This window comes from Podarcis vaucheri (genome assembly GCF_965113315.1).
Source record: "Podarcis vaucheri genome assembly, chromosome: 8".
Classification (NCBI taxonomy): Eukaryota; Metazoa; Chordata; class Lepidosauria; order Squamata; family Lacertidae; genus Podarcis; species Podarcis vaucheri.
This window is the reverse complement of record NC_138766.1, coordinates 29,139,534-29,166,462: the sequence shown is the minus strand read 5'-3', so window position 1 is coordinate 29,166,462 and position 26,929 is coordinate 29,139,534. Positions and strand designations below refer to the sequence as shown.

Sequence of the window (26,929 nt, the reverse complement as noted above, 5' to 3'; positions counted from 1 at the left end):
GGTAACTCAGGTTATGAACTTAATTTGTTCTGGAGGTCCGTTCTTAACCCAAAACCGTTCTTAACCTGAGGCTTGCTTTCGCTAATGGGGCCTCCCGCTGCCACCGCATGATTTCCGTTCTCATCCTGTGCCAAGTTTGCAACCCAGAGCAACTACTTCTGGGTTAGCAGAGTTTGTAACCCGAAGGGTTTGTAACCCGAGGTACCACTGTAAAGCTAAAAGGTAAAGGCCCCCTGGACGGTTAAGTCCGGTCAAAGGTGACTATGGGGTTGTGGTGCTCATGTTGCTTTCAGGCCAAGGGAGCCAGTGTTTGTCCTCAGACAGCTTTCCGGGTCAAGTGGCCAGCATGACTAAACTGCTTCTGGCGCAACAGAACACCATGATGGAAACCAGGGTGCACGGAAACGTTGTTTCCCTTCCCGCCGCAGTGGTACCTATTTATCTACTTGCACTGGCATGCTTTCAAACTGCTATGTTGGAAGGAGCTGGGACAGAGCAACAGGAGCTCACCCCGCTGCATGGATTCGAACCGCTGACCTTCTGATTGGCAAGCCCAAGAGGCTCAGTGGTTTAGACCACAGCACTACCTGCGTTCCTAATGTAAATAGTACACAGGCACTGCGCAATTTAAATGTTTTGATTGTGGAACCCAAAAAAAGCTCGTGTATATACTAATAAAGCTGTGAACTAGAGTTTATTATTGGGGTATTACAGTATGTATTTGTTTTAGTGCTGTGTGTGAGAGAGAGTTTGTGTGTACGTACACCCACCCACCCCTCCAGGAGCAGCATACACAAGCCATCTGTGTACACTGTCAGCCCCTTAAGTAGGAACAATGTGACATGGCAGTTCTCCCACAAACAAGGTACTCTCCTACAAACAAGACGGCAGCAGCTGTGCACAGCTCAAATTATTCCTCAGATCCACATCCTAATGCATCAACAAAGTTTCTGACTTTTAGATATTTTTTTGGCACTGGCCATCCGAAAGCCAAAATGATAATTGTTTTTAATATTCCGGCCAATGACCAAGTCTTATTGTGCCAGCACTATGAGGGAGGGAGGCAGCAAATAAAGCCAGCAGATGGCTCTAAACGAGTACGAAGACAGGTGACACAGTAGTCTTAGTGGAATAAAATAAAATAAAAACAGGAGCAATGCCACAGCAATGCCATTTTCATAGTGCCACCTGGAGGTGTTGCAGGCTTACCGGTGAATGCCAGAAAACGTGTCCTCCCCATCTGCTTATTCTCATAAACATACCTCATTGTGAAGGTATGAAAGATGAAAATTCCCTCTGCGCTCCTCCCTCTCGGCAGATCTGTTTGTTTAGAACATCGGTATGGGTCAAGCTGGGCTACAAAACAGTGTCGTTATTTTTAAGGGCGGTCATTCTACACAATTGGAACAGTGCATCAACATCAGCTGCAATAATTAGAGAAAGCAGCAAAGCGTCAGCAACATTTAGACCACTGATGGGGGACTAACTATTGCCAGCACATGATTCAAGGTTATTCTATTATTATACAAGGCCCTTAACAAAACGGGATGTATGGGGTTTTAAGAGTGGGGTTGTACCTCTGGTGGGGGACCCGCCATGCTCCTTCTGGGGTAGTTTGTCCACCTTTGGTCTCCACCGTGCACTCAGCTCTCACCCACGGCTCCGAGAAGCTGTCGGCATGTGACAACAGCCACACCCTGGGAATGGCTTTGACAGGTTGACTAAACCAGATGAGGGTAGCCGATGGGTCACAAACTCTTGGTGAGTTAGGGGCTTCCCCTACATGCAAAGACAGGCTCCAGCGGATTGAGCAAACAAAATCAATGGTGGGTCTAATGGCCAAGAGGCAGTTTCTGCATGCGCTGTACAGGAAAGTGAGGGGCAGATAGGGATCATCAAGCTGGGAAGATAGCCCATCTAGGAGAAGGAAAACTCTGATCCGAAATCTCTGCTGCCTTGGGAGCTATCTTCGGGAGAAGAAAAGGAGAAGGAGTAAACCCTACACAAATCTGGAGTAGAGCCTTGTATCCCCCCTTCCAACAACAGCTGCAGTCAAGTTGGTGCCAGACATATTGCTTTCCTTTCCATCAACAAGGCCAAGAGGGAGCCTCCCTCTCCTTGTCAGCAGTAACCATGGTTTTACAGCTACATGTGCACTAACCCAGTTCCCTTAAAACCCAGACTTTTATACTTTAATTGTTAGTGGATTTGGAACCTGGACACCATTAAACCATGGTTAGCACTGGTACTAACTCAACCATGGTTAAAACAAACATGGAAAGCCGGGGAAATGCACTCCCACCGCAGTAGCAGATACTGCTAACAAGAGTCATTGTAAATAGCAACAACAGAGACCATCAATGGGACACAAGTTCATCAAAAGGAATATACAATATGAAGAGAGAAAGAAACACAGATTTAATTTGGTTTCCTGGAGGATCAAAACTGAAAGGGTGCCCAGCCCATGCCAAAGATATAGGGCTAACATTGGTTCAGCACCGGCTGTCAAAAGACATTTGCAGTCCACCAATAAGAGGCCAGATATCTTAACAGTTCTGTTACTGTTATTCAGTGACAAGACCTTCATTACACGCCAACGGTGACCCTCTGAGATGGACAGGAATAGCTTGACAGCTGCAGATCTCAAGTACTAAGAAAGGTATTACATTTTAAACAGTAAGAAATAATGAAATACCATTCCCCAAGGAATATAATGAGATTAACCGAGACACCTACTGAATAGGCCACGGCAGTCTCCCATTATATGCCAAAGATATCTCCACACAAGGGCGATTATAGCAATAAATCCAGCAAGCACTCCAGATCTGCTGGGTTGTTGCTTTTTTAATGTGCCCTAGTTAACAGGACCAATATCTCCATTGTTAAATTTGGTGTAGGAACAAGTTCTCGCCTGCTCCGAGCCAAAAATGCTCTTTGCAGGATGGAGTAGAGATCTTCAGTTGGGTGAACATGTGAACAGCCCCAAGCTGCAAGAAACCACTTTATGGTAGTCATTTCAATGGTTCATTAAGCACTGTATTCACCACTGTGACTGGCAAAGGATATTCAGAGTATATTTTCTACCCTTAAAATGCTTTGACTTTCACCTGCCAGGAGGCTTTGGTTCTCCAATGTAGAAGAACACCTACTGAGATGCAGTCTTCTCTCCTGCATCAGCTCACACTTCTTTTTTAAACAATTTTAAAAATTATTTTCATTAAGCGTTACAAACAACAAATGTAAGCAAAGATCTTTCAGTTGCAAATGTGCACAAAGAAGTACAGAAACATGCAAAGTATCCACCCATGTAATACTGTGAACACTCTGCCCTCATACATCACCTTACCACAAGGATCGTGTCTCTTATGCGCTAGTCCACCTTCAGTGTGCTATATGTCACTTTAATAACCTGTCTGTGTCTGCATAATCTCTAGGATGTATATAACTAAAAAGGCAATACAGCAGTACCTTGGTTCTTGAACATAATCCGTTCCAGAAGTCGGTTCAACTTCCGAAACATTCGAAAACCAAGGCACAGATTCTGATTGGCACAGGTGCCCCGGAAACAATAGCTGACAACTGCCGCATCAGACATTCAGCTTCCAAAAAACATTCGGAAACCGGAACACTTACTTCTGGGTTTTCAGCGTTCAGGAGCCGATTTGTTCGTCAACTAAGCTGTTCGAGAACCAAGGTTCCACTGTATTCCAGATAGACAGGAAAACCAGTGTTAGAAACCCAGATATATAAGCCAGGCGCAAAATGGTTGCAGTCGCCAAAATAGAATGTCTAGTTGCCATTTTGGGGCAAGACGGCTCTAGTCTTTTTTTTAAAAAAAATGATTGACTGACTGTGATTGATTATCAGCTAAACATCTGGCTAGTTCAGATGACAACTTTGAGCTAGGTTACGAACTTTGAGAACTTAAAGAAGAAAAGTCACTTGATCCAGGGACAGTCCACATATATACTAGCCTGTTCTGACCTCTTTTTCTCAATGGCGACACAGACCATTCATAATGAAGGGATATTCTTCACAACTGTGAGCAGGGCAGTGGGATGGGGTAAGTGAAGACTAGCTACAACAATTAACTATAATGTCGTTCCCTACTCAGGCTGCACATAAAAAGCCTCTTGGTTCCTGAAATTCATTCTGATTGTGCAGATTAAAATAACAGATAGAATTCGACAGAGTGTGTTGCTAATGTGTGAAAACAGTCAAGATCCAATGATCCCCAAGCATGCACTTCCAGATGGAGGAGACGTCAGGTGCCATCCTGGTACCCAGGTATCTTCACCTGGTCGCAAGTGGCCGATAGCCAGGTGCAAAATGCACCTGGCGCCTGGCTAATTTCGAACCCTGAGTAAAACCATCAGTGCAGGTTACTAAAACTGCAGTGTGTGTGTTGCAGTCCTGGACACAACCACCTCTTCACACAGCACCAGCTGCCAGAAATCCCCAAAAGTTATATTGCCAGCTCCTAGTGTACTGCAGCACTTGGGAAAAGGTCTAGGAAAAAGCAAGATTCCCGAGGCGCGTTAAAAAAGGGCAGTGATTTGATTGTGGCACAAGTCCTTGGACAATACAGTCTGCTTTAATATTACTCTTGAATCCTCTCCACATTTTCACAGGAACATAGGAGGCTGCCTTCTGCTGAGTCAGACTGCCAAAGTCAGCACTGCCTACTCGCAATGGCAGCAGCTCGCAGAAGACATTCCCAGGCTATACCTGGAGACGAACTTGGAGCCTTCTATATGCAAGGCTGGAGCTCTGTCGCTAAGCTACAGTGATTATTTGAGCCAGTTATACAATTGCTAGCCTGTAAAGTCTAAATGGGTAACTTTTCCTTGTAAGCATATCTGCTTCTCAGGGGTGAGGGAGAAATTGCCCCCCAAAATCAGGAGTTACTCAAAAATTAAATTCCTTCCATACGCTCCCATGTATATATTACAGAAATCATATGTCAGCCATTTATTATGAAAACTCTATCTGGCTATTCTCCCTGCTGCTTTTTTTTTAAAAAAAAATGTTGCCATGGCAACTGCCATATAGCATAGAACATATGTTACTTCTGAAGCAGACATTACCTTCCAAAATAAACACAGTATGAGCACAAACAAGCCTTTGCATTCTGCCTGTTCCATCTGAAATGATTTCTAGTGTCACTAAACATTGCAAATGGTGGAGGGGAGCACGAAGCTTATGGCCTCCTGGCAAAGTAGGTTTCTGGCCTACACATTTTTACTAAGTAGTTCCAAATCCCAGAAGCTGGTAGGCCAACCTAGGGTAGAGTTGAAGGACGCAGGGCCAAGTCATTCTTGCTCCTAATATACTTGTTATCCAATAGTGTATCCACAAATGTCTGAAACTGCAGGAAGCACAAGTTCTCTGGAAAGTTCCTCTCTCCTGCAGGTAAAACACAGCTGATAGATAACAGGGCAGGAAAGACTGCGGCAGTCACAGACCACATTCATACCACACATTTGAAGCACTATGATACCACTTTAAAGAGTCACAGCTTCCCCCAAAATATTCTGGGAGCTGTCATTTGTTAAGAGTGCTTAGAGCTCTTAGTGCAGGATTTAGGGTGGTGTGGGTGCCCCCCTCAAAGGATGTCAAGCTGAGGGGGCACAAAACTGAAAAGATCCATAACTGTGAAGATAGGACCCTGAGGAGATCCTCTATGGTAAAGGTAAAGGTAAAGGACCCCTGAATGGTTAAGTCCAGCCAAAGGCAACTATGGGGTGCAGCGCTCATCTCGCTTTTCAGGCCAAGGGAGCCGGCATTTGTCCACAGACAGCTTTCCAGGTCATGTGGCCAGCATGACTAAACCACTTCTGGCGTAACAGAACACTGTGACAGAAGCCAGAGCGCATGGCAACGCCGTTTACCTTCCTGTCGCAGTGGAACCTATTTATCTATTTGCACTGGCATGCTTTCGAATTGCTAGGTTGGCAGGAGCTGGGACAGAGCAACGGGATGTGGGTGGCACAGTGGCCAAAGTTATACATTCCTATAGCCACAGAGAGCAGGATTTCCCATTCCATTCCATTTCCCATTGATGGTGCTATATCAGACAGCATCAACTTGGGGATGCTACCACCATCCCACTTAGCAAAAAAAAGGCAGCTACTTTTGAGGACAGAGAAACTCACAACATGACAACGTTCCACCAGATGGTGAGCATCCCAATACATTTGGAGGGGGTGGAGATTCAACACTGGAATTTGTCAGTGGGGGTCCAGATACCTGTAGCCTGGTATATCTTTTTAAACAAGGCATCTCAAGATTTGCTAGCCATTCACACTGCCTTGGGAGATTTATGATAGGCTGAGGGATTAGAACAAACAACTTGTGCAGCAGGCGATAACAAACTGGGCAAGGACGTCACCTTAAATTATCTCGGGGGAAAATAAAATCTCTTTCAAAAAATGAAGCTCAGGCAATTCCTTTACACTTCAAGACTTCATACAAGGCAGAGACAATACACTTTGGATTCCTTTTAAGGTATTAAGACAAAAACATGAAAAGGGGGGGGTTGTGATTATTATTATTATTGTTTCTTTTTCTTTTATAAACATTAAGGGAACCGCAGTCTTTGGCATACTTCAGAATCAAATTCCTAACCCAGCTTCTTTATAATGGGTTCTGAAATGGAAAGCAAGAATAAAATGGCCAAGATCAAATGAATGCAGCGAGCGGAAGAAGCAGCGAGAGAGGGAAGAGCAGAAAAAGAGAAAACCGCACAGGGCCTTTCCAGATGGGAAGGAAATTCTCACATATCTCTTAGTACTAAAGCAGTACCGGCCCCATGTGGGCTAGTAATACAATTTGCTGCATCTCCACTGATGGATGCAGGAGTGGGAAGCCTTGATGCAGGGAAGAAGAAGACAGGCTGCAGAGGGATCACCTGTCTGTTGTTCTTTCTTCCTTTAACACACACACACAGAGAGAGAGAGAGAGAGAGCGTACGTGCTTTCACGCTTTGGACAGGGTTGAGCACATGAAACAGGCTGGGGAGGAGTCCTGCTCAGCTGTGTGGCAGGGTTTTCTTTTTAATCTAACAAGGCTCAATGAACACTCTCAGCATGTTGCAGTGTACTCTCACCAAGTACAGTGGGGAGTACTCAGTCTCTATCAGGCAGTCAGTAAAAATCATGAAAAAATGCAATTTTAAAAAAATTAAAGGTTTCAAAAACTACACAAGATTGGGAGGAAAGCAGCATACGACTGGCCACCAGAGACATCACTGGCAGTAGCCAGTAGGTGCTTGTGATTCTCCCGCAGACTAAGTCTGTGTACAGGGACGTGGGTGGCACTGTGGGTTAAACCACAGAGCCTAGGACTTGCCAATCAGAAGGTCGGCGGTTTGAATCCCTGCAACGGGGTGAGCTCCCATTGCTCGATCCTTGCTCCTGCCAACCTAGCAGTTCGAAAGCACGTCAAAGTGCAAGTAGATAAATAGGTACCGCTCCGGCGGGAAGGTAAACGGTGTTTCCGTGTGCTGCTCTGGTTCACTAGAAGCAGCTTAGTCATGCTGGCCACATGACCTAGAAGCTGTACGCCGGCTCCCTCGGCCAATAAAGCGAGATGAGCGCCGCAACCCCAGAGTCGGTCATGACTGGACCTAATGGTCATGGGTCCCTTTACCTTTACTAAGTCTGTGTACACACCATATATTTAAAACACATTGCCCCCCCCCCAAAAAAAAACACCCCACAAATAATTGCATGAAGTCCTGGATTAGGCGACAGAACTACAATTCCCAGCACTCTCAAGAAGCTACAGTTCCCTGGATTCTTCACGGAGGGGGGATGTTCTTTAAATGTATGATGTATGGACGACCTGTGTTCACCCTAATTCAGTGCCCTGGTGTTGAAGGGGGGAAATAGGGTGAGACATAGGTACTTTGAATATTAGCAGTACATGATTAGAGAGAGAGAAAAGTTGTTTTATCCTCCAGAGAGATCATGCTCTCCATTGCAGGAATACAAACCTGGTGACTATAGTAACAGTTGCTCAGGTATGCCAGGCTAAAAACAAAAGATAGCCAGAGTTTTCATCATGTGAATGTTGAGTGTAGTGAGCCTCAGCTTCGTGCCTTCTCCCTTCCTCTTTTGTGCATCAGAAGAGAAGAGAAAAATCATCCACTTATAGTTTTAAGCAAACTGTTTAAAACAAACGGTTCTGCATTATGTCAATTCAGGGGAAAGTGTCTTGTGTAAACTCTTGTTAGGCAATTCTGGTTTCTGATCCTGGTTTGTCCACTAGCTAGAGTTTAAACAAACCACAGTTTCCCCCTTTGGATGAAGAGCTGTGTTTTGTTTTGTTTTAAATGAAAAAGAAAGCAGCTGTTTCACAAAGCAGAAAACTAACCAGAAGGAAAACAAAGATTTCTAAAACGATAGGCCAGCAGAGTTGCTCTATTTCAAGTTTTGTTTCTCCTATTCAAAATTTTGGCATTGAGTTTGTCTCCCCACCAAATCCTTCGCAAGGTTTGAAAACCAAATTTTGAGCATGCTTGGTTGAAAATACTCTCGCCGAGAAAATGGAAGGGGAGGTGGAGGAAAGAATCCACCCTTCAGTAGACTCGGAAGCGTCACCTTATTCCGTTTCCTCAGGGTGGGATTCTCAAAATGTTTAGGTCTTCTGTGTCCTCCATCCAAAAATGAGTGCTGAAATTCTAGGCATAATGCCATCTTGAGAACAAGAAAAGTGATGGTTAAAAACAGTATTTTACAGAGATTCTGGATCCACTGATTGCCATAAGCCTGAGGGTCATTACTGGAAGTCCAGGGCACCCATTTAAATGAATTCATCTAAAGAGTACCAAATCCTTGTTTTTATCGAGGCAGACACTTTTGCTTGAGGAAACCCTAGGGTGGTACTCATGCAATCTAATTCCATACATAAGTTATAGAAGGGGTAACCAACGCGGTATCCTCCAGAGGTTGTGAAGTATAACTCCCACCAGCCCTAACCATTAGCCATGCTGGCTGGGGCCGGTGCAAGTCAGAGTCCAACAGACCCTGGGAGGTTAACACATTGGCTATCACTGAGCTATAGCTTGCCAACTATGGTGTAGTGGAATGCAGGGTTTGGGAAGAAATGTATACCTTTTTCTCACGGCAGTGGGTAGTTATTCTTTGTTCATATAGACAGTACTTTACAACTTTTTATGCTTCATTTTTACTTCTAGCAGCTCCCCTCTGTGGAAAACAAAAAGTACTGCAGGCCGAGTGCTAGATCTTCCCTTAATATTCTTCATTTTTACTTCTTCCTGCTATGCACAGAAGCCGTTTCTCTGGCATGAACGTCTTTCATAGAGTTAGCAGTCATGATGCAGAGAATTGGACGTGCCATTAGGTCCCGCTAGTTGCTATGGAAGACAAAGATGTACAAGTGGAAAGTTGCTTCACAGCTGATAAAAGGAAAGCAAGTGAAACAAGACTCACTTGTTGTTCTGCAAATTTGTAAAAGTGGGCTGAAAAGGTCAGTGACTGCTTACCCAAGCAGCACAGTTATTTATTACCTTAAGACAGCATACCTTAAGAGGATTCTGCAGAAGCAAACACCCACAGGAGGAGAATGCCCGATCTTCTAAATCGGTGTTTTATTTATTTTTAAATCTAAATTGTCCTGTACTCAAACAGACTCCAGGGTAGTACATGACAACAACAGTACAAACAACAGAATTAATCACAAAGCAATTTAAAAATGAATCAACACCAATAAGCAACCAAAGACAAATGTAACTCTTTAAAAATTTCTAGATTGAAAAGAGAGCAAGCTTTAACCTGGTGAAGAAAAGGCTTATGTTGGCACCAGTCTGGAGGGGAAATTCCAGTCAGAGCACCACCAAAGAAAAGCCCTACTTCTTAGTTCAAACTACAAACCGTTCAGCAGCTGAGAAAAGGACCTTTACACTACCATCATACCTCATGTTACATCCACTACATGTTATGTCCCGTGGCGACCCAGAAGTACTGGAAAGGGTTACTTCTGGGTTTCGCCTCTCGCGCATGCGCAGAAGCACAAGATGACGTCACGCACATGCGCAGAAGCGGCGAATCGCAACCCACACATGCACAGATGCACCGCTGCGGGTTGCACTCTTTTCTTGTTGTGAATGGGCCTCTGGAATGGATCCCATTTGTAACCAGAGGTACCACTGTATTACATTCAGAGGCCACTCTGCTCACTGGGGCAAGATGGTTTGAGAATATTACATCCATCCTGGCCCAACTGCACTGGCTGCCAACTAGCTTCCAGACCCGATTCAAAGTGCGGTTTTGACTTATACTGTAAAGCTTTAAACAGCAATATTGCAAGGGCTGCCTCTCCCCATATAAACCATCCCGAACGCTGTGTTCATCATCTGAGGCCCTTGAGTACCTCCTCCATGTGAGGTACATCTGCTGCCATCCTTAAAGACTTTTAGGCACCAGGTGAAAGGGTTCTTCTTCAACCAGGCCTTGGGCTGATTAATATTCTAGAGACTTTTAAATGTGTTTGTTGGTGGGGGTGTTATTGTTTTGTAATAAATTGTTTTGTAATAAATCAATAGTAAAGGCTCAAATAAAGGGAGGTATAAATAAATAAAATAAACACATGTCTCCCATGATCCTGCTACAAGCTAATGAGCACTTTTGCATGGAATGGTGTGGAAGACCAAAGATGGAGACACCATAAGCACAGGACCTTCATTCCACCAGTAGAAATGCTACTGGGACACCTGCAAGACCTATTTCCCCAGAGAGAGCATATTTGTGCAAGCAGTTGCAAATCAGAAAGGCCTAGTCTCTTTGGTGCTGTTTTAAAAACACTTCCCAGTGTTTATGTGTTCCCAGTAATACGTGGTCGAAACATACAGGCTCTGGAATGGTCACTACAGTCCTCTAGATGCAACAGACTACAACATCCATCAGTCCCAGACACCATGGCCAATGGCCAATGATGATGGGAGTTGTAGCCCAGCCAGTGTTAGAAACCGGGATGGGTTGTGGGTGTCAAAACAGAATGTCTGGTCGCCACGGGAGGGGGGGGCGGGCGTCAGCAACACTTTTTATTTATTATTTTGATAAGCATGAACTAATACGCAATTCACATATGTGACACATTGTTCATACCACATTTTAAGCAGAAATTGATAATACATGCTTAATTTGGTGTTCACAATAAAAATATTGGTACCGTAGTTCAGTTTTCAAAACACTCAACTCCTTCTTGTTAAACTCCTTAACATATTGTCTATCCTTAACATATACAGTGGTACCTCTGGTTACGTACTTAATTTGTTCCGGAGGTCCGTTCTTAACCTGAAACTGTTCTTAACCTGAAGCACCACTTTAGCTAATGGGGCATCCTGCTGCCATCGCACCGCCAGAGCACGATTTCTGTTCTCATCCTGAAACAAAGTTCTTAACCCGAGGTACTATTTCTGGGTTAGTGGAGTCTGTAACCTGAAGCGTATGTAACCCGAGGTACCACTGTACTTCAAGGCTTCAAATCCTTGAGTGTCAACCAGGCGCAAAAAAATGGCACCCAGACTTGGAGAATTCTTTAGGCGCAAAATGTGCCCGGCACCCTGCTAATTTCGAACCCTGAGCCCAGCAGCAATATCTGGACAGGAACCACAATGGCTATTAAAGAGAAATCTCTAACCTATACTCTCCCCTCCAGAGTATTTCTCTCTCTGTGTTATCATACTATATTCTACTTTGCCTTCAGAAAGCGCCAAGGGGCTCCCAAGAGTCTTCCATCCAGGCAATGAAAAAGCCCGCTTCTCCTCGGATTTACCACTGTTATACAATCAGACACTTACTTGCTGCCTTGCAGGACATCTTCAGGAGATGAAAAGACTAAGGAGTAAACCCTACACAAATCCAGAGTGGAGACCCTAAGACTGTTGGATGGCTCCTTGTACACCTCCTTCCGGGAACCCCTGCATCCAAGCTGGTGCCAAACGTATTGCTCTCCTTTCCTTTGGACCACATCAACCAGGCCAAGGGGAGGTCTTGTTGTCTGGGCAGCCCAGGAGCTCCACACACACTGCCCAGGCTTTCACTCCAGGGAGGTCACTTTGGTGCAGCTAACAAAGCAAAAACAATGCGGGAGGCAGCAGTTATGAGCTACCAGTCTCTACAGCCACAGCAGGTACTGTGAGTCTCCAGTAGTTTGACTTTACCCCCAGAGGTGCACTACATTGTCTCTCCTGAGAGACGGATGCCAAGAACAACAAACAGACACTCTCCGAACACTGCTAACCTGCATGTGTCTACTCAGCAGTAAGCCTCATTGACTTCAATATTCTTCTTATATTCTTAGGTACAAATTTGCAGAGCAGAAGTTCTCTCATTTCTACAAATGTCCATTCGCAATCCAAAGCTAATTCTGAACCAAGGAACATTTAAGCCTTTCCAATAAGAACTTTGAACTAAAGTGCCCTGGTAGCAATGTGGCATGCAATAAAATAGCTTTATATTTAGGGTCCTTCAGCCCAACCTATACTGAAGAAGCTACTTCTGAAAATCCGCCCAACAGAGCCACTTTTATCTAGGAAAACAGTATTATCGTTTGCACATACCATAAGATAAAGGTGAGTGAGCATAACAGTGCCTTTCAAGAACAAAACTGGAAGTGATCCTTCGGAAAGTAGAAAACTGAAGCCTCGTGACAAGGCCATGGGGCAGAATAAGCACAGATCTGTGAGAAATTCAGACCGAACTAAGGCCTTGTTTGTGTTCAGTTCTATTACATTCAACTTGCTTCCAATGCAGTCATGTCAAACCACCACCTACAGAGAAATTAATGAGGGGGAAACTGAAATACTTCTTTTTGTTATTATGAAGGGATGATTTATTGACTAACAGAGATTGCTCGTTTCAGTCATTTTTTATTTTGCAGAGAACTCATCTGATTTTGACATCTCAATGTTAGATATAACATTCCAGATTAATATGTCTTCTAAAATTTTATATCCAATTCACACACATACACGTTTCCACTTCTTTTATTCCTTCAAGCTATTCAACCCTTGGTTAGGTTTTGTTTTAAAACACAGCCCGACACATTTTTTTAATAGAAACCCATTTTGCATTATCAAATGTAGCTACTTAGTCAACACATTACAGTGGTATCTCGGGTTACATACGCTTCAGGTTACATACGCTTCAGGTTACAGACTCCGCTAACCCAGAAATAGTACCTCAGGTTAAGAACTTTGCTTCAGGATGAGAACAGAAATTGTGCTCTGACGGCGTGGCAGCAGTGGGAGGCCCCATTAGCTAAAGTGGTGCTTCAGGTTAAGAACAGTTTCAGGTTAAGAACGGACCTCCGGAACAAATTAAGTACGTAACCAGAGGTACCACTGTATTGATGTGAAGAATGAAAGTACAAAACAAGAAAGCTGGAAGTTGCAACTGACAAATTAGCACTTCACAACCCCAACTGCCCACCTCCCATGTTGATGGTGACTGGGTCCACACTCCTTACAAGAAGCTTCCAGCAGTGAACCCTGGTGGTCTTGTGCCCATGGAATTCCCTCCCCAATGAGGTGTGTTTCACACCTTTTAGGAAACATCTTTTTCAAAAAGCTTTTTTGGGGGGGAGGCATGGGGTGAAGAATTGTTTGTTGATCTCCCATAGTCGAATTTGTAAATGCATAATTTCATGCTGTCTTCTCCTATTGTGTCTTAAGAGTTATACACACATATGCCTCCTACGTAGTTGTGGCATTTGTTTGTATTTTTATTGTAATACAGCGGTACCTCTGGTTACGTACTTAATTCGTTCCGGAGGTCCGTTCTTAACCTGAAACTGTTCTTAACCTGAAACACCACTTTAGCTAATGGGGCCTCCCGCTGCCTCTGCACCGCCGCTGCGAGATTTCTGTTCTCATCCTGAAGCAAAGTTCTTAACCCGAGGTACTATTTCTGGGTATGTGGAGTCTGTAACCTGAAGTGTATGTAACCCGAGGTACCACTGTATATAAGACTGACCTACGTTATTTTTACAAAGAACTCTGGACCAGTCCTGAGGAACATTGTCTAACATAGCTAGCAAAGTATGATGCCCATTAGGAAAAAAATACAAGCAACAAGAGGTGGGCTTTGTTTCAGCAACTCCCAGCTTAATAGAAAAAGTATACAGTGGTACAGTGGTACCTCGCAAGACGAATGCCCCGCAAGACAAAAAACTCGCTAGACGAAAGGTTTTTCCGTTTTCGATTTGCCTCGCAAGACGAATTTCCCTATGGGCTTGCTTCGCAAGACGAAAACGTTTCGCGACTTTGTTTCCTATGGGAAACCGTGCATCGCAAGACGAAAAATTCGCTAGACGTCAAAACTTGCGGAACGAATTAATTTCGTCTTGCGAGGCACCACTGTACCTTGGTTTTCTAACGAAATGTGTTCTGGGAAATCCGTTCGATTCTCAGAACCGTTCAAAAACCAAAGCGCAGCTTCTGATTGGCTGCAGGAGCATCCTACAGCCAATCGAAAGCCGTGGAAGCCGCGCCAGATGTTCAGCTTCCGAAAATTGTTTGAAAACCGGAACACTCACTTCCGGGTTTTGATCATTCGGGAGCTAATTTGTTTGGGAGCCAAGGCATTTGGCTTCCAAGGTACAACTGTACTTTGTTAAGATTGCTTCATACAGAGTAGTTCCTGGCCCTACTGTTCTCTCCTATCCTCTCTAACACTCTCCCAATCCTTTCTTCCATACTTCCTGTTCCTCCTTCAAAGTCCTCCCTTGCTACTGCTGGGTTTACTTTTGATCTTCATACATATTTCTACAAGCTGACGCTTTCTGTTCTGTTTTTAAAAGCTGAAAAAAAGGCATGACTAAATGGAGATAAACGACAATGCCATGAAAGTTGGTGATTATTCAAGCACGCATGAAAACTATCACTGCAAGTAACTGAATATCAGAGAAACACATGCTATCACTCCCTCTCCCCAAAAGCACAGTGCTATGTCATAAAACTGAAAGGACATATAGCAAAAAATAATTTAAGCAATGTATGACAATATTACAAATATGCCCTAGAAAATGCAACAGCTGCTCCATCCACACAGTTCCATGATCTCTGCAGGTACTATGTTCAAATTCATTAGTCTGCTACTACAGCTTTAGACTATTATTAAGTATGCCAGATGGCAATGTTTTTATATCCTCTTCAAATTGCTCATTTATCCTGAATTCACATAGAAGGCAAGGAAAACACCGAACCGGGTTCCTGTCCTGCTAACTCTTCCCTTGGAGTCACCAGAAGTCCAGAGGCTCAAGGTCCTAAAAGCTCTTTCCCATTCTCCATAACTGCACTGAGTAACTTGAAGTATGCATGGTCACGACCAGTCCTCAATAGAAACTGACCCATGCATTACAACAGGCAGGTACAATAGTTCAGGACCACAACTCTTACCAACATACATGTACAGTACAGTGGTGCCCCGCCAGACGAATGCCTCGCAAGACGGAAAACTCGCTAGACGAAAGAGTTTTCCGTTTTGGAGGTGCTTCGCAAAACGAATCTCCTATGGGCTTGCTTCGCAAGACGAAAATGTCTTGCGAGTTCCTGCGGGGTTTTTTCCCTTCCCCCCCTTTTTCTAAGCCGCTAAGCCACTTATCAGCTGATCCGATAAGCTGCTAATAGCGCTAATCCTCTAATCCGTCAATGGGCTTGCTTCGCAAGACGAAAAAACCGCTAGACGAAGAGAATCACAAAACGGATTCTTTTCGTCTTGCGAGGCACCACTGTACATGGTTTACAGCCCCTAAAGCTGGTCTAGTAGCCCACCAGCCACTGGTGAAATACAGTTCCCATCAATCCCAGCAAGCATGATCATAGAATTATAGAATTGGAAGGGACCCCAAGGGTCATAGAGTCCAACCCCCTGCAATGCAGGAATCTCAGCTAAAGCTTCCATGACAGATGCCCATCCAACCTCTGCTTAAAAACCTCCTTCTTTTAGGAATTCTAGGTGCTGAAATCCCAATGGAGCAGAAAAGACTATTTATATATGCGACCACAGCTGCTCAGATGTTAATGACCCAGAAATGGAAAGAAGACAAAGTCCCTACCAGAGAAGAATGGCAGATTAAGTTGATGGATTATGCCAAAATGGCAAAAATGACCAGAAGAATCAGAAATCAGGAAGACCAAAATTTTAATAAGGTAAGGAATGGGAAAATTTTATAATTTATCTTAAAAACCATTGTAAACAGGTAAAATCATTAGTAGGATTGGAATGACACTTGTAGTTTAATGCCGAATTTTGGATATAATGGAGATGTAAAAGATTTGGATTATTATAAAAGATGCAGGAGGAAATGGTTAACAAAAAGACCCATAAAGGGGAGGAGGGAAGTTCAGGAGAGTCTTTGGAATCTTGTTTTTATGTTGATGGTTGATAATTGACTGTAAAACTTTAAACTGAAAAACTAAATAATTTAAAAACAAAACCCCTCTAAGGAAGGAGAGTCTACAACCTCTCAAGGGAGCCTGTTCCACTGTCGAACAGCTCTGACTGTCAGAAAGTTCTTCCCAAAGTTTAATCGGAATCTCCTTTCTTGTAACTTGGATCGATTGGTTCAGCAGTAGAAAACAAGACAGTGACAAGCACCAACTTGGATGGATTTAAAAGAGGATTAGACAAATTCATGGGTGCAGCAATAAAACTGCTAGCACTTTTACAAAGCTAAGCAGGGTCTGGTATGGTTTCAAATTGGATGGGAGACTGAATGCTGAGATTCCTGCATTCCAGTGGGTTGGACTGGATGACCCTCGAGGTGCCTTCCAAACTCTACAACTATATGAATCAATGGCAAGGCTATCAATGGCTTCTAACCATGATGGATATGTTTTACCTCCCTGGTTGGAGGTATTATGCCTCTGAATGCCAGTTGCTGGGAATCACACATGGGGAGAATGCTATTGCTGTCAGGTCCTGCTTTTGGACTTCCAATGAACATCTGGTTGGCCTCTGTGGGAACAGGATGCTGGGCTAGATGGGCATTTGTGGCCTGATCCAGCAGAGCTCTTCTTAAGGTGCCAAATAAGATGTTCCCAAGCCACCACTGTCACCACCCAAAAAAGCATATTAATAGAAGCATGGTTTCTAGGCTTACCTATAAGAGTGCCCAGCAGTTTATCAGTCTGTAATAAGCAGCTGAAACGATAGCTGTAAAAAATGGAAAGGGCAGACAGAGAAACAAGAACAGGAAAACACATTATAATGAGGACACTCATAGTTTACAGAACCTATCACAAACTGCTTTTTTAAATGCCTTCAGTCTGAAAAGAGGTTTGCTGTGAAGAAGGGCTGGCGACTGCTCTAAGAAACCAAACAGAGAGCTTCACACTGGGTGTGCAGAGCAAGCTGCAGAGACCAGTTTTTCGGGCCCAGGCCATTACTGTATTTCCAAACCTAAATTATTTGCTGCAACACTAGTAGTGGTTCTAGCTTGAACTTTTCATTTTATTCCTGGTCTCCCAATTGGCAAAAACTAAGGCATTTCCATGCGCTGCTCTGGTTCGCCAGAAGTGGCTTAGTCATGCTGGCCACATGACCTGTCTGTGGACAAACGCCGGCTCCCTCGGCAAGTAAATCGAGATGAGCGCTGCAACCCCAGAGTTGTCTGGGACTGGACTTAATGGTCAGGGGTCCCTTTACCTTTACGATGAATTACAGTGGTACCTCGGGTTAAGTACTTAATTTGTTTCAGAGGTCCGTTCTTAACCTGAAACTGTTCTTAACCTGAAGCACCACTTTAGCTAAGGGGGCCTCCTGCTGCTGTTGCGCTGCCGGAGCACGATTTCTGTTCTCATCCTGAAGCAAAGTTATTAACCCGAGGTACTATTTCTGGGTTAGTGGAGTCTGTAACCTGAAGCGTATGTTACCTGAAGCATATGTAACCCAAGGTACCAGTGTATTTGGTTATTTCTGGAAGAGGCACTTCGGCCTCCAACTTCAACATAGGATATTTGCAATTAATCAACTTACAATTAATGTTTGAACAAATGAGATACAAAAAGTGTATAAAGAAAAAAGGAAGAGAGAGACACTCTTTGAAATAAAGAAATAAGAGCAGTACTGCGACAACAACAGCATTAAATCCCAATGTGAGCTGAATATCCATGCAGTAAACAATAAATTGAAAGCAAACTGCATAAATGTTATCAGATTGTTTTCCTTTTCGTCTTGCATGACTTGCATTCATTAATTTTTACATAGCTGCTAATACCCAAAGTTGCCGAGTCCAAATTTCCATCAAATCAGTCTTTAGAGATCTCAAATATCTTGCTATAGTAAGCTCAGCTGCTGTCTCCAAATAATCAGATCTTTTTGAGATAGGTTTTGAGCTTCCAGATCAAAGACAGGGTGATTTTTGGATTGGGGGGTTACAGATTGACCTGTAATTGCTCCTACCTTGAGAAAGGCTTTGCCCCTAAATTGCTGCACTAATGGGCAATTATATCACAATTTCACTAAGAGTGGGTTATTTGACATGGCTATTTTACTAAACAATAAAGGATGCTTATAAAACCGATTTAGAACTTTCAAGGCAGTTTCCCAAATTCTGGCCAAGGTTGATCTAAAACAGTGTTTCCCAAACTTGAGTCTCCAGCTGTTTTTGGACATAATCTCATCATCCCTGAACACTGGTCCTGCTAGCTAGGGATGATGGGAGTCGTAGTCCAAATACAGCTGGAGACTCATGTTTGGGAAACACTGATCTAGAATGTGTTTTACACCAATCCCCCCCCCCCATAAGTATCTTCTATTGATTCTCCTGTCTTGTTCTCAGCAGATTTTTAATTTCTCCAAAGAAACCATCACAGCTTGTACTTGGATATTATAGTTTGCAGAGATAAGCCCTTTCACCTTAGGGTTCTCTTTATAAATTAAATGTTGAATGCAATTAATTTCATGTTCTTAAACTAGTAATTTTTGTGTATAAAAAAGTTTTGCATACGCTTCTATTATTTCCAACATTTGCCTTGCTTACGGTACTTTTTCCAATAAAAGGAAAGGAAATAGAAAAGGTGAGTGTTGCTTCCTTGCCCATAACGTCAAAATTTCTGGAAATTTTACATTGCCAGGTGGAAGGCAGCAAAGCTCAACTAGCCTATTGAGTTTGGAGAAAGAATTAGAGAATATGGTAAAAACTGCACTACACCCCATACGATAAAAGTTGGAAACTAGACACAGCAAGTATGGGGCTTGCCAAACAATAAGTTGGGAATCTAGTGTACATGTTGCATGTTCCTGTGCTTGCAAAGTCTGATGCTATGCTGGGTTCAATGGGGCTTATTCCCAAGTGTACATGCATACGATCTGCCCAGCGCTACGCAGTTTTTTAGTTGCAAGGAGTTCCCACTTAGTGAAATGGGAGCAACTGGTGAGAATCAGTTTGTCAGTTTCACGACAGATGGGACTCAGTTGTGGGGAAGGTAAGCAGGTATTGCAAAAAAACAACAACCCAAAAACATAAGAATCAGTTATATGGTAGTGAAGGGTTAATCTTCATATTAACTACACGTTTCTGCACCAAAAGTAAAGGGAGATGGGAAAGGTTTCTCTCAATATTTTCTGTGCTTTGTATTCCGTACCTAAGAAATCTTACTTCTGCAACTTCTGCAAATTTTGGCCAGACAGTTAGCACGCCGCCAGTGACTGTGCTAAATTTGGCTGGCAGGGCAAAAGTCCATTTCCTGCCTAACCAGCTATTTGAAACTGCTGATGTTAGCTACAGGTCAGAAGGTCGCTTCCTGCCTAGCCAGAAACTGCTGTTAACTAGAAAACCACTAGCAAGATGTTTCCTGCTTTACTTCTGCTTAGTAATGCAAGAATAGGAAGAGATACGAAGGGAAAGCTTAGCTAGCAAAAGAAGACACGTGTACAAGGAGGTGGAAGGGAGTGCTTGGCTTAGCAGAAAGACAGGAATGTCTAGCAGGCAATATTTTGTGTTTAGCAAGCAATATTTGCTAGCCGATTGGGGAAGTCTGCGGGTATAAGAAAGTGTGCTGAAGTGACTTGCTTTACAGCCAGTGTATTTTCAGGAACTATCCAGCTGGTTGTCTCTGAGTACAGACCTTGTCTCTGTGCACAGATTTTCAATAAACTCTTTTCTCCAAAGAAGATTTTTGCTTTCCTGGTACTTTTGTTCCCTCCGAGGTCCAGGGGATGGCGTGGCTAATGGATCCCTAGGTAAATAAGGCTTCAGTAGGACTCTTAATAGCTACAATGAATACACGCAGAGATGAGTCATCATCAAACCTCAGTGTGTGTTTCAGAGCAACTTGTGAAAGAGCACATGCCCATACAAACTGTGTATTTACTAACCAGGGGCCCTTGACTAGATGAGAGAGCAAGAACAGATCCTACGTGGATATAGTGGTACCTTGGTTTATGAGCTTAATCATTTCCAGAAGTCTTTTCTTAAACCAAAGCCTTCTTAAACAAAGGCCTGCTTTCCCATAGCAGCGGGGGACCCAATTTACAAATGGAATACACTTAACAGGAACATCTTCTTATTCCAAGGCAAAATTCACAAACCAAAACACCTACTTCCGGGTTTGCAGCGTTCTTAATCCAAGTTGTTCACAAACTAAGCTGTTCTTAAACCAAGGTACCACTGTACTTGCATTTTTTTCTGTTGCGAACTGTCCAGGTGTAAAATTAACTGAAGGGTTTCCAACCGGGTCTCTGCAACCAGTTGCACTATGGTGGGGTTTCTCTCTCTCTCTCTCTCTCACACACACACACACACACACCCAGTCTAGGGACAACAAGAGCAAACAACAATGGGCCAGGGGTGGGGGACAATTGCTAGAGAAAGTGAGGCAGCATTTCCAAGTTGGGACCAGCAGAGCATATGAACCGCGCGGGGCTAGAGCGTGGTAGCGCTGGAAAAAAGTAAGTGTGCAATTTCAGAGAGAATCTCCAGGCATTAAGAAAGGTAGCAGCTACAGTAGTAGCTACTACTGCGGCCCGTGTTTGGTTAGCCCCCAAAGTGGAAAACGAGTGAGGTCCCAACTTAAGTTGACAGAATATGCACAACTCGCAGACTTGGAATGGAATAAGAGAACAAGAAAAGCATACGTTTAGAGAAGATTAGAATATATGGGGAATAATTGTGTACTGCTGAAAATGGTGGCAGTATTAAGATAAACTCCACAGTATAAGTTTTGATGGATGCAATAATGGAATTCTGAATGGTATATATAGATTTTTGTGAAATATGCAAGGATTTATGATATATGCAAAATGAACCATGGAAAGAGGAGGGGGGAAGTCATTGATATCTTAAGGATGTAAAAATGAGTATCTTAAATTGTAAAAGAGAAAACCTAAAAAAAATTATATGCAAAAAAGAAAGCCAGCAGCTAAGCAACTGGTTTCGTTTTTGAGTTGCTTTGGACTCGGGAGGGTATTTGCGGGGCAGAGTCAGGCCTGCGGGTTTTAAACAGGGGACGGGACGACGACGGCGACCCAGCGAGGGCAGCATTATTCCCTCCCCAGGCTGCGGCTGAGTCCCCGCCGCGAGGACGGCCCCGCGCCTCCTTCCGCCGCCCGCCCCTCGGACTCACCTTCCTCTCCTCAGCAGCCTCTCCAGGCGGTCGCCGAAGCTGCCCGGGCCGCGCCTGACGCGTCCGCGGCCTTTTCCCGAGCCGAGCCTTCGGTCCCGAGAGCGCGGCTCTTTCGTTCGGAGAGCCCGGCTGGCTCCACTTCCCGCGCGAACCCCGCTGCGGAGCTCGGCGCCGGCTTCCCCGCCGCTTCCGGAGTCAGGCCCCGGCGGAGGCCGCCTCAGAGGCAGGGGCCTTCGGCAGGCCCGGCGTGTTTCCAACATGGCAGCGTCCAGGCGAGCTCAGGTGCTGCGGCTCTACCGGGCTTTGCTGAGGGAGAGCCAGAGCTTCAGCGCCTACGGATACAGGTAAGGCTTCCTCCGCCTTGGACTTGAAGGCCCCTCGCGGCCCTTTTCCCTCGAGCGCGGTGGGCTTTCCCCCTCTCTGAAAATAAAAAGTGCGTAGTAGGTTCTGCAGCCTTTATTCTCCAACCCAATGGGGGGCTGCAAGCTGACATGACCCTATTGACCTGGGAGGAAGCCCCACTGAACTCGAGGCTGGAAACGAACTGGGTTGGGGTCCTGATGGCGTCTCAACTTGATTGGGAGGGTGGCTGGGGGCTATTTGGGTTTTTTGTGTGCTATATTTTGTTGCGCACGTTTTTAGAGATTCCCCTGCCCCTCCCCCAAAAGAGGGGAGGAACCCTTATCTTTCACAAGCAGCTAAAATATATTAAAAATAAAAAAATTCCTTCCAGTAGCACCTTCTGAAGAAGTGTGCATGCACACGAAAGCTCATACCAAGAACTAACTTAGTTGGTCTTTAAGGTGCTACTGGAAGGAATTTTTTTATTTTGACTATGGCAGACCAACACGGCTACCTATCTGTAACTAAAATATATTAGTTCCTGTTTGGTATGTTGGGGTTCTTAAAGGGAACTTTAAAAACAACCACACGCCTTTGTATACCAAAGTTGGCATATTGCAAAAAAAACACACCTTACTACAGTACTTCCTTCCTGCCGTGTGTACCTATGTTTTTGTGTTTTATGGGACTTACTAGTAAATCTGTTGCTATTGTTACTGTTTGTTGCATTTATATGCTGTGTATCTTTAATCAAGAGCTGAAAGATATTAATTCCTGTTTGGTGTATTGGGATTCTTACAGGAACTTAAAAGAAATAGCAACACACCTTTCTACGTATACAAAAGTTAGCATTTCAGAAAGAAACCTTACTGTTCTTTCCTGCAGTGATCCTGTGTTAATTGGGACTTCCTAGTAAATTTGTTGTTGTTGTTATTTATTACATGCCACATTTTATCCAAAGGAGCTCAAGGTGGTCACATGGTTCTCCTCCCCATTTTATCCTCACAACAACCCTGAGAGGTATGTTAGGCCAAGAGATGGTGACCGGCCCAAGGCTACCCAGTGGAATTCATGGCTGAGCTGGGATTTGAACCCTTGTCTCCCAACACTCTAACCATTATGTCATACTGAAGTGCAACCTTAGGGAGCAATTCTATAGCAAGATCCCCTGGGCTGTCCAGGTTAGAATCCAGCAGGTCTCCAGCTGAGCCAGGAAACTCCAGAACAGCATCCTCCACTCAGCTACGGATACCAGCAGATCTTAACTTAGTTTAAGCCATAATGACATGGCAGGGACCAGAAAAGGTGGGAGCTAAAGGCCTATTCACTAGGTCAGGTGACCTGGCAACTCTGCTTGCACCAGCCCAAAGGGTGATATAACTCAAACAGTATTTTAAATGCTTGTTTTATCTCTGTTAGGCTTAGGTCAGTGGAGCCAGCAGCAGCCCTGCTACTGAGTGGGTTTGGATCTGCTGTGACTTTACACCAGTTCCTTGAGTATAGGATTGCTTGTTGGGCTGCATAAGTGTACCTTGACCCCAGCCCTTGAAAGGCAGGATAAAAAAAATCAATGAGTGAGAGCTCCTCTGGCATGGAAAATCACATAATTAGTTGCCTGGTAATGCATGTCTGACCTTCATATGTATTAGAAAGGAACAGTTTAAACTTTAAGGTGTGGCATTCACCCCCACTCTCAGGACAGCTCGACCCTGGTTGCAATGGATTTTTCCATTAAATTGTTGGTACAGCCCAATCCAAACAGAGGCAGAATGCCCCTCAATGCCAGTTGCTGCAAATTGCAAGTAGGAAGTTTGCTTTTGAGCTCAAAGGCATTTGGTTGGCCACAGTGAGAGTCATTGGCTCTTTTTATGCTCTTATCTTATGTATATACAGGTCTATGAGAAATTGTCAAGGAAGGATGCATACCGTTACAACCTTTGGGTCTGAACTGTTCATACATTGCAAGAGAGCATTGATTCTTTAAAGATATGTTTGAATTTTCAAAAACAACATGCAAACAAGACAAACCACAAAGAAACAAAGAACAATGGCTTTATGGAGCACATTGTTGCAGTTGGAATAAAATAAACAGAGGGTTCAGTGCACTTTTGCAGACATCGTAATAAGAGATTCCTCAAAGGGAGATTTTTAGAATAAGAGCTGCATATTGATATGGTATCCTCAGCACATACTGCAGAAACATGTGTCAATGGGAGCCTCTGCAGTGTGCAAGTATCTATTTATAAAACATATTTATAGTACCCATACATCAAAATGGTCTTGTTCAGTAACCCATTTTTGAACCCGCATATGATGGGTTAAATGTAACATCACCCAGAATTGTAGAGGACCCCAATTTAGTCCAGCCTGATGCAATGTTGGGCAATCACAACTAAAGTAGGAGGATATGCCATTTTTATTCACTAGTACTTTGGCAAAGCTAGAGTAGACTACTCAAAAGTAACAGCACAATCCTAACCATGTCTGCTCAGAAGGAAGTCCAATGGAGCTCAGTAGGGTTTACTCCCAGGTAAGTGGATACAGGATTGTAGCCTGAGCCTCCTGTCTTCTGCCAACCAAACTCAGTGGATACATTAAATAAATCTTGGGACAGAAAGCCGCCCGTTTATTGATCTTCTGGGTTTCTCTTCTTCAGGCAGGAGACACTGGTTGCATACACATCATATATTTTAAATATATACCCCAAGAATCCTGGGAACTGTAGTTCACCCCTCACAGAGCTACAGTTCCTGAGATTCGTTTTGGTAGAAATGTGCTTTAAATGTATGGGGTTTACACAGCTGGTGGCTCCTGCCTGAAGAGCATAAACCCAGAACAACAATGAACATGGGGGGGGGGGGTTCTTCCCAAGGTTTCTTTAATGCACCGGAACTTTCTGCATAATGGCATCTATTTCGAGTGCAAGGTCCACCAACACACTGTGTTAGCTTTTAGCAGCACAGCCCCATGAAAATCTACCTGGAGATGCATGAAGAGTACCTTTAGGCCTGCTTACATGATAAGGGAAGGTCTGAGACATGGAAATAAATGAACACCATGTTCCTTGGTAGCTCCCATTATTTTTAGTGGGGGGTAGCCATGGCTCTGTAGTTAAGCATCTGCTAAACCACAAAGCCTAGGGCTTGCTGATCAGAAGGTCGGTGGTTCGAATCCCCGCAACCGGGTAAGTTCCTGTTGTTCGGTCCCTGCTCCTGTCAACATAGCAGTTCGAAAGCACGAAGTGCAAGTAGAGGGGAGGTGCAAGTAGTGGGGAGGTAAACGGCATTTCCATGTGCTGCTCTGGTTCGCCACAAGCGGCTTAGTCATGCTGGCCACATGACCCAGAAGCTGTATGCCGGCTCCCTCAGCCAGTAAAGCAAGATGAGCGTCGCAACCCCAGAGTCGGTCACGACTGGACCTAATGGTCAGGGGTCCCTTTACCTTTACCTTGCATGCAGAAGGTCCCAGGATCAATCTCAGCATCTCTGAGTATGGCTGGGAAGGACTCCTGCTTGAAATCTTGCAAAGCTGCTCCCAGCCAGTTTAAGACAATACACTGAGCTATATAGACCAATGTGTTGGTTAAATGCAAGGCATCTTCACAGCTGTAATGGAATTGGCATTGTTACTGAATGGCTTGGGATTTCAACATGCTTTTTAATTTTTGTTTGTAGGAGCCAGTTTGATATTCCTTGCAATGAACCTTCTGGCACATTATTTTTAGAGAAGCATTTTACCAGCTTATTCATTCACTTAGGTTTGATCTGGAAATCAGAAGTATTTGATGTACTGCCGCAACTTGCCTTCCTGTAACTTGTTCTTTCAATCAGAGATTTGAATAACGTTGTCACTGCCATTGTAACTGCAGAGTAATCTTGGGGCCTCTTCTATGCTGGAGTTTGTGAAACTTAATGAAAACACTTAACTACTCTCTTGTGGCGGATATTGTGCTCCCTTCAGGTTTTGAATTGCTTTTTGTTTTTCTCCATTGGTTTTCGTGCCTGGGTGCAGCAGGCGGCAGACAAAGTAGATTCCAAAATGGAAGTTAAAACAGCTGAAGTGCAAATCGAAAACAAAGACTAGGAGGCTAGAGTCGAGAGATGTGCGTGAGGGCTTCTAGCAGAGATAAAATGCCACTAGGACTGAGATTAGAAAACAGTTCATTGAAGCTGCACTTACTCACCAGGGACACCATCCAGTTCATTGTGAGTGCAACATCTGAACCCCAAAGATTTCCAAATGCTCCATGGAGGCCTGCTCCCTTACTCCGCCATATGCGTTCACAAAGGCAGTGGGCTGCACCTCCTACATCACTACCCAGAACTTGGATAGAACTCTTGGCTCAGTGCTTATGACTTGTGCTTCAGAGTGTGGCCCCAATGTGCAGACACTGCCCATGGTGGACAGGATGATGACCCAGGACAGGATGTGGTCTCAACCTTATCTTATAAATCTTTTACTTCTAGCACATAGGGCTGGGACTTGGCCTCAAAATCCCTTATACGTATTGTTGTTGTTTGTTTTACTATGCTTCACCTGAGGATCATGGGGCAGTTCACGATATAAAAACATGAACTTCGACTGCAATCTACTATGTGCTCAGACAAGCATCTTGAGCATTGCAGATTTGTTTTGTGCATCTTCTTTTCTTTTCTTTTTTTTTTGGATAATAAAGGATTTTATAAGGGAATGATAAAGTTACAATCCATGTAGTAAGTTTGATTTTATTATTCCTTTTAAAATCCCAAGTTAAGTAGCAGGCCTTGGTTACAGCTCATGCTTTGTCTGGGGTAAGACAACCATGAGCCTAGCTTCAGACAACATGCTAAACTAAACTGTGGCTTTGCTCACAACAGAAGCAGAACCAGAGGAACAAAGTGGCTGTGATCTCTTCTCTGAGAACCAAAGTGTTGTGCTGAACCATGGTTTGGATTAGCATTGCATTCAGACCTGGTCAATGTGCTCTGAACATTCTGAAGTGTTGTATAGATA

General features: G+C 44.0%; 2 protein-coding genes across 5 annotated transcripts in view; one reads left to right on the top strand and one right to left on the bottom strand.

The window, feature by feature from the left end:
• FARS2 (phenylalanyl-tRNA synthetase 2, mitochondrial) overlaps positions 1 to 21,727 on the bottom strand; it is a 200,766-nt gene extending 179,039 nt beyond the window's left edge. For 3 of the 4 annotated variants that reach the window (XM_082234530.1, XM_082234533.1, XM_082234532.1), the window contains exons 1-2: positions 21,596 to 21,725; positions 17,131 to 17,183 (exon numbers count right to left, since the gene is read on the bottom strand). The gene's annotated coding sequence lies outside the window, so the exon portion shown is untranslated. Of the gene's footprint in view, positions 1 to 17,130; positions 17,184 to 21,595 lie in introns of all 4 variants that reach the window. The other variant, XM_082234531.1, reaches the window with a different exon arrangement.
• A 77-nt stretch (positions 21,728 to 21,804) lies between these two features.
• The window catches only part of LYRM4 (LYR motif containing 4), a 55,442-nt gene continuing 50,317 nt past the window's right edge, over positions 21,805 to 26,929 (top strand). The window contains exon 1 of the mRNA XM_082234731.1: positions 21,805 to 21,939. Within this exon, the coding sequence (XP_082090857.1) occupies positions 21,854 to 21,939 (86 nt within the window). The 5' untranslated portion in view covers positions 21,805 to 21,853. The remainder of the gene's footprint in view (positions 21,940 to 26,929) is intronic.